Consider the following 14,101-nt stretch of genomic DNA (forward strand, 5'->3'; position numbering starts at 1 on the left):
CTTTGCATATTTGTGAATTGGTGTAGTTGTAGCGTATTTGCGCCTGGCGAAGTGGTGCGAGGTGTGCGAAGCTGACGCTGGTGAAAATTCGCCCATAAGTGAATCCACCCCCTAATGTTAACAATGAAATACAGTTGCAGTCATACTCCTTGGGCTGGTTTAGGATTAGCAATACCTAACACAAAGTCTACTAGCGATGTAGGAAAATAGGAAAGAGGCAAGAAGAGCAGCTTTGCATCCCAGCCAGCAGAGTAACGTGTCCGCGGATATACTGCAGTGAGGGCATGCTCCAAGCAGTCGGTCACCAATGAAAGGTCTTCTTTGCACAATGGCACAATCGTCTGAGATGCCTCACACGCTACAGCAAGAACAAAATGAAATGTGTTAAGTAAGCTTTAGGTGGCATTAGAAGCCACTGTAAAAAGCACACACAAAATAAATACTGTTATATGTGATTGGCTTTGGCCTATGCATTAATGTATATCCTATTCAATTGTATGATATAATCCATATGCTGAAATCATATAATGGCAAATTTACATAAGGGTGATTAGTGTCATCACCATTGTCGGATTTCAGCGCCCGGCCACGCAGTCCTAGCACAGTCCGAGCTGCGCATCCCCAGTGCTCCCCATATAGCAGCAGGGCGCTGTATGTCGCCCCTAATACTGTAATTTGCTGCCCTAGACCCGCCCTTTGTGGCCTTGCCCCAAATCTGGGCCTGGTAATCACCAGGGGGCCTGGGAAAGAGGGCAGGGCTAATCAGGATGGGGCTGGGTTACAGCTAGGGTTGCCAGCTTTTTACCTGAATAAAACCAGCCTTGGGGTCTGAAAATGGAGCAGGGCAATAACATCACAGGCCAGGGAACAGGTTGGGTGGCTGGGGAAATTGGGTGGGGTAGGCAGAGAAATGGGCAGGGAATGGTCAGGTCTAACCATATAAGCGGTTATCTGTAAGGGGCCAATTTATCAAAAGTCGAGTTTTATTTTTTTTCACGATTCGAATATATACGAGAGAATATTCTTTGGAACCTCAAATAGTCACCATTTATTTAAGTGTAAAACCACAAAAAGTCACCAGATAAAACTTGGCAATAAAAGCTGGTGAGAAATTGTCGCTAACAGCTTTAATTATATATTTATTTTCCTGGTTCATTTAAACATTCAAGTTTTAACACCTCATTAAAAATGAATGGAACATGTTTCTCTTAAATAAGCTAACATTCGAGGAAAAAAGTCGCACGAGTTTTGTTGGATTTTTCAACTAAATCAGCATTTATGAAAAATGAAAAAAATTACATTTTTTAAAGTATTCCTGTCCGTAGCTTTGGCGGATTTCCTCTGTGGTGTTGTTCCAGGCCTTTTCTAAACTTTGCTTTATTAAGTCTGTGTTTGTTAACTGTGTTTTAAAAAAGCCTGGTTCCACTATAGACACCTTTACACCGAACGGCCTCATCTCACGCCTGGAGAGTAGAAAGTGGGATACAAAGGTGGAAAAGAGTGGAGGATTAATGTATTAAGCAAAACAATCACAAATCCAAGAAATATTTTTTCTGCCTTCTAATTAAATCTTCATTTATCAAAACTATAATCCATAAATTAATATTAGCTTTAGCTTGTCATTCAATACTAGCATGTGATTCCAGCATAGGTTGAGTTATTACTGTATTCATTTGTGTCCTTAAACATCTCAAGCTAAAGGAGAAAGGAATTAGGAAAATCATTTTTAGAATTTCTTCACATTCTTTCTGCAATAAAAATCAAGACATTTTACACATCTATGAGTGTTGTTTTTGAGTAAAGCTACTTGATTTGCAATGGTGAATATGGCTCAATCACACCCATGCACACAGTTTAACAAACAAATAAAACTTAAAGTGATGTTGACACTTAAAAACTACTTTTTAAAATATGAATGTACATTAAAAGTTACCTATAGTTCATGTTGATCGTTTTTTGCAGAGAGGTTTGTTTTTGTAAGTAATTGTTAGTTGAAGTTTCTAAACCTGACTGTTTTACCAAACCCGACTGTCCCATCTCAGCCTCGAACTTAACTGTGTGCAAATACTTTATGGCAAAGTTCTAAGTAGCTTTCAACTGCAATATTATGGTAGATGTAAAATAGAGCTTAATTTCTGGTGTCAGTATCTCTTTCAATCCCATTTAAAGTGGACCTGTCACCCAGACACAAAAATCTGTATAATAAAAGTCCTTTTCAAATTAAACATGAAATCCAAGTTCTATTTTTTATTAAAGCATTCATTGCTGTTGTAAGCTCATTTAAAAATCTCAGCTGTCAATCAAAAATTGTCTACACCTCCTCATGCCTTAGGCATAGAGGCGGGGCAAGCAATTACTTTCACTTTCCATTTAGCACTTCCTAGATGTCACTGCTCTCCACACAGTCCCCCATTCTCATCACCATGGCCGGAACTAGGGGTAGGCAGAGTAGGCACGTGCCTAGGGCGCAAAGCTGGGAGGGCGCCAGGCAGGTACCTTCTCTGTTGCCTACCCCAAGTCCAGTTCCCTTCTCTGCCCGACTCTGCATTTTTTCTCTCTTTTTGCGCTTCTGAGCATTCACGCACGCGAGCGCAAATTTGCACAGGCGCTGCGACTGCCGGGCCTGCATAGGGCGCGTGGCCCGGCACTGCTCATCACCATTTAATTGTGTGGATGGGATGGACATTGGGTCCCCCATTCTGGTGCACAAACAAGATTTTGAGATGATGCAAGGCTTGCCTTAATAACAGTGTCCACAAAATGGCTCCTGCCTGCTTGCTATAATTATGAATCCCCAGACTGAAGGAAACAAGATTCAAATACTTTATATAGTACAATTAAAGTTCATTTTGCTTGACTAATGTGATAACATAGGATTTTGAATAATATTTCTGGGTGACGGGTCCCCTTTAAAATCTGTGGTAAGGGGGCTCTGGGAAAAGAAGTTTGGTTTAGACAGGTATACTTCCACCTACTCACCTGAGGCTATCAGAGAAAGATTCCACTCCATATTTGGACATGCAATAACCCCCTCCAGAGATAGTTATTCTACCTGCCACGCTGGCTATATTTACCACACGCCCTCGGGCTTTCCTGATAAGGTGCAACATATTGATTGTCACATCAACTAGGCCTAGCAGGTTTACATTCACAATCTTTATAAAATCTTCTTTGGTTAACCATTCATTTGGAGCACAAGGAAAACTGATTCCTGCATTGTTCACTAAGCCCCAGAGCCCTGTAATAATGAAAATGGAATGTTATATAACAGATAGATACCAGAAGTGATATAGTTTAACAGAAGAACACATCATTAATGAATTCATTTCCACTGTTCTGTAATAATTTGGTACCATATAAAGGATAATTAGAATAAATCTCAAAAAGTCACATCTTTGTTGCATACAGATTTAAGTGATCAAACGATAAGTAGTCAGCACAACAGCACATAGTGCAGATTCCCCAATGGCCACTTTCCACTGATATATACACAGGATTAGAACATGGAGCAGCACCACTTGTCCTTTGAAATAGTAAAAAGCCTTTATTGGCCCTTTATCTTGATAAAGATCCGCTTGTTTAGTGACCACACCAGGCAAGCAGATCTTTTAAAGCATGGCCAGTCACAGTAGCTGTCAGATGATAATAAACATTGACCTCCTATGTAGACAGTGTTTGTAAAAGGAGAGCATGATATTACAGTAACACAAGTGAGTAACAACAGGTCAGGTAGGTATAGCCTGCTAATCTATCACTAAAATATCACTATTTCAGTTTTACCTTTATCTCCAACAGTCTGGCTGGCCCACTTTACTGCAGATTTCACACTGTTGCTGTCAGTTACATCCAGAAGAACTGTCTGCAGCCTGCTTGATGTCTGCTTTTTTAGTTCTTCAGCCCCTCTATCAGTCAGACAGGCTGCCAACACATGTAACCCACGTCTGTCCAGCTTTCTTGCTAACAGGTTCCCAAATCCAGAATCACAGCCCGTAATAAGCACATATTTATCAGTTAGATTTTCCAAAATATATCTGTCCTTGTACCACCTATACAGGAGGCTCAGAGGCACAAGTAACAGTAGAAGGACCCACATGGCAGCAGGTGTATTGGACCACTGTAAAATATATGGTTAAACAGAACATTTTATTATTACTATAAATCAGGCAAATTCTTCATGTAACAAATATAAAGAACATGAAAAAAATAAATTATTATAGTTTTAAGAAAATTTTGTAAATAATTGTGGCGTCACTATCTCTTTAATGATGGCCTACGTATGCTCTACTGTCAGTTGCACCATTCGTAACATGAATGGCAGGATGTTCGTGTTCTGGACAAAAGTACCAGGCAAATCTTAAAAAAATGGATTTCTTGGTAGACAAATAGTATGATTTAAAATATTTAGTTATGCTTTGTAAAGTTTTGTAAACATGCTCCCTGCTGATATACATCCTTAAGTGAATTATATGCCCAGTTCACATTAACTATGATTTTCTCTTGATTGAAATTGTTTCCATTCATCCAGTATGATAAACCCTGACTACCAAACATTCTTTTTTGTAACCTGGGATGACATACACTTCCATAGCAATGGCATCTATAAAGTAAGCCCAATGATTTAATCGTGAGCATCCTTCTCTATCCTAAATTAGGCTCTTGCTATTGACATGATTGGGGTGTAAAAACCCACCTCCCATACTGTATTCTGCTTTCTTCAAGGATTTATGTAGGGAGTTATCAAGTGGGATGTCACGCATTATGGGTCTCTGCTGTTTGATTTGATCAGGAAACATTCAAGATATACTAAGAACCTGTGCTTGTAATTATTCCAGCGTTGCTACTGGCAAGGCAAAGACTTTAATGGAAGTGTCTGGTGCAGTGAAGTCCAGTGTCTGCTAATAATGTGGATAAATATGGTATTAAACAGTTCCACAGTTCACAAGTCTACAAAAAATTTGACATAAATTATAATACTGCCTGGGAAAAGCCACACTTAGTAATTTCTTGCTATTAACAGACACACAAAAATGATTGATTAAGACAGAAACTTGTCATTGATTGCAAACTATTATAGCAACACTATCAAGGGCAAATAAGGCCTTGAGCTGTATTAAAAGGGGCATAGAGTCACGGGAGGAGGGGGTCATTCTTCCACTGTATAGAGCACTTGTAAGGCCCCATCTAGAATATGCCGTACAGTTTTGGTCTCCATCACTCAAACAGGACATCATTGAATTAGAGAGGGTACAGAGAAGGGCAACTAAGCTGGTAAAAGGTATTGAAAATCTTAGCTATGAGGAAAGACTGGCCAAATTGGGGATGTTCACGCTGGAGAAGAGGCGCTTAAGGGGTGATATGATGACTATGTATAAATATATAAGGGGATCATATAATAATCTCTCTAATTCTTTATTTACCAGTAGGTCTTTCCAGCTGACACAAGGTCACCCATTCTGATTAGAAGAAAAGAGGTTCCGCCTAAATATTCGGAAGGGGTTTTTTACAGTGAGAGCTGTGAAGATGTGGAATTGTCTCCCTGAATCAGTTGTACAGGCTGATACATTAGATAGCTTTAAGAAGGGGTTGGATGGCTTTTTAGCAAGTAAGGGAATACAGGGTTATGGGAAATAGCTCATAGTCCAAGTTGATCCAGGGACTAGTCCGATTGCCATTTTGGAGTCAGGAAGGAATTTTTCCCCCTCTAAGGCAAATTGGAGAGGCTTCAGATGGGTTTTTTTTGCCTTCCTCTGGATCAACTGGCAGATAGGTAGTTAATAAACAAAAAAAAAAAAGGGTTGAACTCGATGGACATGTGTCTTTTTTCAACCTTACTTACTATGTATGTTACTATGTTACTATAATAAAGAACCATCACATATAATTAGAATGCGGGAGCAGTGACTTACACTGTGAATGCTTTAGGAGCTTTGCCTTTAATCCGTTAGTTTGCTGATATCCAAGAACTGCTGCAGGAATTTTAACCCGAACAGATGTATAGTATGGCACTATGCTGAGAAACATCAGGGTCGAAGTGAATTTAAGAGAATTTTCGAAGTAAAAAAATTCGAAATTCAAAGTAATTTTTTGGATAATTCAACCATCGAATAGGATACTACGACTTCAAATTCATTTCGAAGTAAAATCGTCGAATATTGACCATTCGATAATCGAAGTGCTGTCTCTTTAAAAAAACTTCGACTTCAATACTTCGCCAAATTAAACCTGCCGAAGTGCTATGTTAGCCTATGGGGACCTTCTAGAGCATTTTTCTACATTTTTGGTAGTTCGATCGATCGATTTTACTTCGACCGCAGGTTAACCAAATTCAATGAAAAAAACTTCGACTTCGATATTCGAAGTATTTTTGACTTCGAAATTCGACCCTTGATAAATCTGCCCCTAACACTGTCAATCTTGGATAATATTTATGTATGGAAACAAAAGCCAAAAAAAAGCCCACAATAAATTATTGTAACACATGAAATGTACAAGTTCTTACCTGCTAGTAGGTAACTGCCAGATCACATAAATATGAGCTTATCAAGAAGTGCTTCCCGTACAGAATACAGCTTTGTGGTGCCTGAAGCTTCTGTTAGTGGAGATAGAAGAAACTGCACTGTGGGTGAGAGAACTGTGAGTAATATTGAGTAGAGAAATGGTGAGTTGAGGTGAGAGTGGAATGTGAGTTATGAGAATCTTCCTTAACCTTCTAAGGAGCTGGACATTTTTTGCATTTTTTAAAATCTGTAATCAGGTAATGCATTTAAAGGAAACATACTTGAAAATCACCCTAATCTTGTGGACAATAATGAATAATATACAATACTGTATATCAGGTCCGGACTGAGAATTAAAATAGGCCTTGCCAGAACCCACAGATTGCCAGTCCAGGCCTGCTGTATATGCAGGTAATTGACCTGCTATCCAGAATTCTCAGTTTTTCAAATATTGGATCTTTCCATAATTTGGATCTTCACACCTTAAGTCTAATAGGAAAGCATTTACGGTATACATTAAATAAATAGACAGGTTTGACTTCCTATAAGTATATCTTAGTTTGGATCAATTTTTCTGCTCATGTATAGAAACCAATCAGCAGGTAGCATTTCTTTGTCACCTGTAAACATCTTATTTGTTGCTATAGGTCAATGCACCTGGGCAAACATTGTGACTTTTATAACCTACTAGACATTAAGCCCGTTAAATTAACGGGCGCTAGAACATATGTAGTCAAACATTCGCCAGAGACGGTCCGTGGGGCACATGCGCAGTAGCGCAATCCCACAGACACAGGGACTGGACGCAGAGACACTTCAACTTTATTATATAGGATATAGGATGGGGTTAAGTCCACTGTGTTTGTAAGGTGGCACCCATCAGTTCAAAGCTAGTGCTTTACTGAGTAATACTCCTCCCATTGTACTAGAACATGGTTTATACTAGACGTCTTAGACCTATTTGGACCTTCAAAATGTAAAATGGGACGGATATAGTTAGGGGATCTAAATCTAAATCCTGTAAGCTTCATAGGTGTTTCTTTGAGCAATTGTACAATTTACGTTCAATAAATTGTGATATTAGCTAAAGTTTCCCACTCTGATTAAGTTCACATCAGTTCATAGTTTACGGTTTTAGATCACATGCACAGATAGTAGCACTGATATTCTATTAAGCATGCCAGTAATTCAGTATCTCAACAATATTCAGCTAGGATAAACAATGCAAATGATATTTAAAACTCTTGGGAGTGTCAAAGATTGCACTGTACATTGAACACATGGGCCACTAATGCTCATCAATGGAGCTAAGGTTGCTAACGGTCCTAAAGCACTTACTATTCTCTTATACTAAAAGTCCGCCTTTCCCTGATTTGAACTCTTTTTAAAGGTTTCGCTAACCCCTTAACTCTGGATACAACCGCCAATTGTACCAGCAAATATTTTAAAAAAAAAAAAACTACCTTGTATGTATTTAAATTTATATGCTTTGATCTTCTTGCTTTTGAAGGCATCCAAACTTAGACCTAATTTCACCAATTGGGCAAATGATAAATCCTTAGCTAAAAAGTGTTGTCATTTATACAGGTTCATATTTTAATTTCCACCAGTTTTTACACTGATTTTTGCACTCTGCTACATATTTGTTACACGGCATTATAAATACACAGGATTTTACATAGTGAAGCACAACGTTGTTAATGTGGTGATGTTGCTATATTTTAGCTCCCCTTTTAAGTATGGAACCTTTCATCCAGAATACTTGGGACCTGGGGTCTTCCAGATAAGGGAAGGATCTTTTTATAATTTCAATCCTCATACTATATGTCTACTAAAATAATTTAAACTTTAAATAAACCCAATAAGATTTAAGAATGATAACTAATTATATCTTAGTTAGGCTTGAGTACAAGGTAATGTTTTATTATCACAGAGAAAAAGGAAATCATTTCTAAAAATGAGAATTATTTAAAATACAGTCTATGGGAGATGGCGTTATCGTAATTCAAAGCTTTCTGGATAACAGGTTTCCGGATAATGGATCCTGTACCTGTTCACAGCTTTATACATACAGGTATAGGTATAGGGTGCAAAGCTGGGGGAGCGCCAGGCACGTACCTCTCTCTCTCTGTCACATACCCCATGTCCGGTCCCCTCTCTCCTCGACTCTGTTCTATCTGCCCGGTGTATTTGCGATGCTGCATGTGTTGATTCGCAAATGTGCGCATGCGCGCTGAGGAGCAATTTGCGCATGTGCGCCAAGCAGCAATTTACGCATGCGCATATCCAGCCGGCACCGGGACCGGACAGGTTGCCTAGGGCACCAGGCTGGCCTGGCTCAGCTCTGTATATTATATCCAAATATCACAGGTTTTAACCATTTAGTTTCTTACTTTTTAAGACTCAGGAAAGCCAATTTAGGAAGCACCATTTCACATTTTTGATGATAAACTTGAATCTGGCCCCTTTAGGATGCGGTGCCTCTCCGTCCATCCAGCTTCATGAATGTTTCATGTGAAGACAAGTCCGTCTATGGTTTTCTCTGTGGTTTCACATACTAACACACTGGGAAATATTGGTTGCTTTCTTTTGCTTCCCCCTGGCTCTGCAATCTAATTTATACTACATATGGTATGTATAGAATAATATCTGAATCAAACTACTTTATTATACACTTCTGAATTTGTTTGCTCTGTCAGATTCCTGAGTCACATGGAGAGTTTATTACTTTCACATGTCTGTGTAATAAATGGGACTGTACATTTATTTGGCTCCACAGACTTTTTAGGGCCCCTGTCATGATACAGTCCTGTAAGAGTTAATAAAACAGGCCAAGGTATCATGAAAAAAATTATTTTGCACCAAAATCAGATAAGTAACAGGCATCTCTTCACTAAGTTTACAAAAAGAGAAAAGTGAGAAGAGTTACAATGCGTCACACCTTCCATATACCATGATAATGATGTAATTAGAGAAAGTATATTAAGTATATTGTGCATGTACAAAATTGATTGGTGATTATCACACAGTTCATAATGTTTTAATTAAAATAAATTACTTGAATTTCATTGTGTGTGTGTCATAATTATCAAAGTAAATACCCACAAATTCGAGGTTACTTAAATATAAAGTGCTTAAGTGCTTAAGTGCATATAGTGCCTTATGTAATTAATCTCAGTAATTCCCTAGAAAATTCATATTCAGCAGCAGTCATGTTTTGTAGAGCAGTTAAAACATAACATTTAATTCATCGTTTTAAAAACAGAGAAAAAGAGCACCTAGTTCATGGGTTAAAAACAATTAAAAATAAGTAGTGCATTGATCTGTATTTAGTAGTGGGGGATCCTGTTTAGTGGTTGCAAAATTAATTATATCCCCTCAGATCCAAGCACCCGACCATCCAACAGAGTACAGAGGGGAAAATATCAAATTATTAAAGGCCTGGTGGAATAGATCAACTTACTCCAAATATCTGGAAGATAAGATCATTCCGAGAGGCCTAAGAACCAGATTGTTTCCCCGCATTTACTTCCAATGAATTAGGTTTCAAACAAAGGTGGGAGGAGGCATTAACTAGATGTTCCATGGAATTAATAAAGGTACTACATGACTATGAGGATATTATCAGCGAATTCACAGAGAAAGTTAAGATGAAAGAAACATAGTTACAAGAATACAAAGAACTACCATGGGGGCACCCTTTGCACCCACCCAGTGTCGGGCCAAGTCAGCTGGGCGCCCTAGGAAACCTGGCTGAGTACGTAGCCCCCTTCTCAAGCGTGCGCGCGAATGGCAAAGATTCCAGACTCAATCGTGTGTGTGCGCATGCACGCGCATGACATTGATACCAGAGCTGCTGCCGGCGGTGGGGGACACAAGTCAGAGCACAAGTGCATGTGTGCGTTTGCGCAGAAGAGCGCAGGCACACACTTAAAAGACAAGAGGAGCTGCCCGAGATGTGAGACACAAGGGTCTGAGCTAGGGGAAGGCGGCAGAAGAGGTACCTGCCTGGCGCCCCTCCACCTTTGTGCCCTAGGCACGTGCCTCTTCTGCCTACCCATAGTTTATTTTTGGGATTGTAGGAACAATTGTTTGTTTTCTCGGAAAACACAGATCAGTGGACATGCCATGTTGATCAATGGTTACACTATATAGATGACCTATTCATCATATGGGAGGGATCAATTGAATCCTTAAAAGAATTCTTTAGTTTTCTAAATGATAATAACTTTAATCTAAAATTGACTTTAGAAACAAAATCATTAAAAAACGTAGATCCAGAGCCTTAAGCATCCCGAGAGCTGACACTCTTAATACAAAGAAAAAATCAAGTCAGGAAACTGTGAGATTCATTACCACCTACTGTAATCAATGGGACAATATTAGAACCATGTCTGTGGCATATATTACAGACAGATGCTAAATTATGCAGAAATATAGGAACATATCCACAGATAACTTCTAGACGTGCTCCTAATCTTTCTGACAAGTTGGTTCAAAGTACCGGTAATTTTGGAAAACCAGTCTAATCACCTATTAGGTACTTTTCAGTGTGGATCATGTGACATATGTCCCTATATCAAAAACATTAGAGAGGCAAAAGATAGATTTGGTAAAATACACCATATTAGGCAATGGAATAACTGTAATACAATTGGGGTAATTTACATGATCACCTGGGAGGGATTAACAGTAACAGTATTAGAACACATTTCTGTTGGTATAAGAAGGGGCAACTTGGATCGAATGCTCCTGTCCAAGGAATGTCGCTGGAGCTACGAATTGAATACTCTCCTTCCTAGTGGATTAAATGAGATTTTATCCTTACATATGTATATTGGCAGCTAAAGAGATCAATTATCTGAAATACGATTGATGTGAACCTCATTATATAGTAATGTTGCTATACTTTGATGCCCTGCAATATGTATTTGAGGCACAACGTGTTAGTAATGAGATTGTCACAGTATTGTAAGTCTCCGCAATTGATTCTGTGACGTCAGCATAAAGAGCGGTCACATTACTTTGTCTAACCAATGGCTGTAATCGCGAACGTGTAAAGATCGCGAGGGTTGGATGGTCGGGTGCTTGGATCTAATTCATTTTGCTACCACTAAACAGGATCCCCCACTACTAAATACAGATCAATTCACTACTTATTTTTAATTGTTTTTAACCCATGAACTAGGTGCTCTTTTTCTCTGTTTTTAAAATGATGAATTAAATGTTATGTTTTAACTGCTCTACAAAACATGACTGCTGCTGAATATGAATTTTCTAGGGAATTACTGAGATTAATTACACAAGGCACTATATGCACTTAAGCACTTTATATTTAAGTAACCTCGAATTTGTGGGTATTTACTTTGATAATAATGAGGGTCGGGTCGCGTGCTGCGGGTTGCAGGTTTGGGTCGGGTCCGGGTTCTAGAAATTGGTTTTGCGCAGGACTCTACCCTGGTCGGCTACCCCCATCACCCCGTGGGTGTGCAAGCGAGTGCAAATGACCCAAAATAGAAGAGAAGGGAGGAAGGGTCAGCCTGGGGGGGGGTCAGACTGGGGGGGGGGTCAGGGCCCACCGGGGCTGCCACATCAGGTCCCCTGCTCCCCCCAAGGGCCCCCTCGTCAGTTGCAGGACCCCCCCCTCGCCAGCGCGTACCTACTTCAGGCATTTGGCAGAAATCAAGAGCAGAGGGGGAAGAGGTCAGACTCTGTGGAGTGGGTCCCATGAGGGCTGTGGTTCACTGGGTTTTTTCCCCGGCGTCCTGCCGGCCCAGTCCGACGCTGGAGGGAGGAGAAAGCAATAAGACGAAAAGAAGAGAAAGGGCAAGGGAGGGAGTGACAGAGGGAGGGAGGCAGGGGAGAGTGATAGAGGGGAGGTAGTCGAGAGCAGCAGGGGAGTGAATCCCACTACGTTGCACCCTAGGCAGTTGCCTCTTCTGCCTACCCCTAGTTCCGGCCCATCACTTAAACCTTGCAGAAGAAGATCATATGTTTTGCATACACATATTTACACACTTTAGCTGAGTCCTGCTATACTCTTGGGTCCCCCCAGCAGCTGAGTCTAAAACCCCCTGACTCAGTGCTAACATATACCATTTACTGTAATAACCTTATTTTTAAACATAACAAGTTTCAGGAAAACTCAAATGTACAAAGCACTTACCTCCTAAAAGTGGCCAAAGCTGAGGATATTTTAGCAGTGACAGACTGCTGCTCACAGGAAGTTTTGCTCTAAACAAAATGCTCAGAATATTTTTCAGTAAAGAGGGAGGGACAGAGCACAAGGCAGACGTCCAAAAGTTCTTGGCACTGCTGTTTCACTTTCAGCAATCCTCCATGAAGGAGTTATATGGGAAAGAGTTGGATATTTCTTTTTTTTTTTAACAAAAAAGCTTTATTGAAGTAGAGTACATTAACATGGTCATTAAGCAGGTTTATACAGCGTTCCTTAACTTACAGATATAACACACATATTACATTTTCCTGTTGCATGTACAGATATTCATATTATGTAATTGCTTTATTACCATTTTATTAAAGAACTTCTACAAACCTAACCTAACTTATGCATTACTTCTTTGCGCATGTACCAAGGTCAACTCATAATACTTAGGACAGTAAAGGAGGGAGGTTTCCTATCCTTCCACATTACTAGGAATTGTTAGGGTTGATGTCTTAGTGTTCAATTATGGTCGACATGAATGTCTAACCATGGGGACCATATTTTTTCAAATTTTGCCGGGCAAAATATATAGAGAAGTTTATACAGCGGTACTGCATGTATGATCTGGGATTCCCAAAATCCAATAGTTGGGGCTATTCGTGCCTTCCATTTCAGGGTTATGGATTTTCGGGCATAGGCAAACATTATGGATATTAATGCTTTCTCCACTATAGTTGGTGCTAAATCTGCTACCTGATTCAGTAACATTCCTAGGGGTTCTACCCGTTTTGGAATTTCCATCATATCAGAAATGTGTTGTGCTATAGCCCCCCAGAACCTTTGTATTCCGTTGCATGACCAAACCATGTGTATGGAATTCGCTGGAGAGTTATGACACCGTGGACATTCATCAACCTTGGTCGGGGACATTTTAGCCAATACACTTGGAGTGAGATATGCTCTGTGCAGAAATTTGAATTGTATCATTTTGTCTCTGGATGCCACCATATGGTCAAAGATTGAGTCAAGAGTTTCCTTCCATGCCTCAGTATCTAATTCAGGTATGTCATGTTGCCATTTCTCTAGTAATTTACCCAATTGTGAGGTCCCCGCAGTTATGAGAATGGCATAAAAACCTGATAGGTTTTTAGTATGTGTGTCAGCCAAAACCTTCACTTCTATTTGGGAGGGGGTAGTTATCACTGGCCCCTCATTAAATTGGGATTGCGTGGCATGTCGGAGTTGAATATATCTAAAGAACGTTTTGTTGGGCAAGTCGTATTTATTTTAAGGGTGGGGAAGTCCATTAGTTTACCATCAAACATAATGTCCTGAACATACTTAATACTGTGCATGGCCCAGGCTTGAGGATCTGGTATAGTTTGCATGTGTGGCAATTTGGGGCTACACCAGAGGGGGGTGAGTCCTGAGCAATGTG

General features: G+C 39.8%; 1 protein-coding gene across 6 annotated transcripts; it reads right to left on the reverse strand.

The window, feature by feature from the left end:
• On the reverse strand, positions 1-12,854 carry rdh7.2.S (retinol dehydrogenase 7, gene 2 S homeolog). Of its 6 annotated transcripts, XM_041584399.1 has the most exons (7): positions 12,664-12,854; positions 12,161-12,281; positions 6,500-6,616; positions 3,781-4,114; positions 2,980-3,238; positions 1,300-1,463; positions 1-358 (listed from the first exon to the last, which is right to left on the reverse strand). In XM_041584399.1, the coding sequence occupies exons 4-7, from the start codon at positions 4,091-4,093 to the stop codon at positions 141-143; spliced, it is 954 nt and encodes a 317-aa protein (XP_041440333.1). In that variant the 5' UTR covers positions 4,094-4,114; positions 6,500-6,616; positions 12,161-12,281; positions 12,664-12,854; the 3' UTR covers positions 1-140. The 6 variants fall into 6 exon arrangements, with proteins under 6 accessions (XP_041440333.1, XP_041440336.1, XP_041440332.1 ...); XM_041584402.1 differs by lacking the exon at positions 12,161-12,281 and having other exon boundaries at positions 6,500-6,589; XM_041584398.1 differs by lacking the exon at positions 12,161-12,281.
• Between the last annotated feature and the right edge of the window lie 1,247 nt (positions 12,855-14,101).

The sequence above is a fragment of the Xenopus laevis genome, chromosome 2S, assembly GCF_017654675.1.
Source record: "Xenopus laevis strain J_2021 chromosome 2S, Xenopus_laevis_v10.1, whole genome shotgun sequence".
NCBI classification, from domain to species: domain Eukaryota; kingdom Metazoa; phylum Chordata; class Amphibia; order Anura; family Pipidae; genus Xenopus; species Xenopus laevis.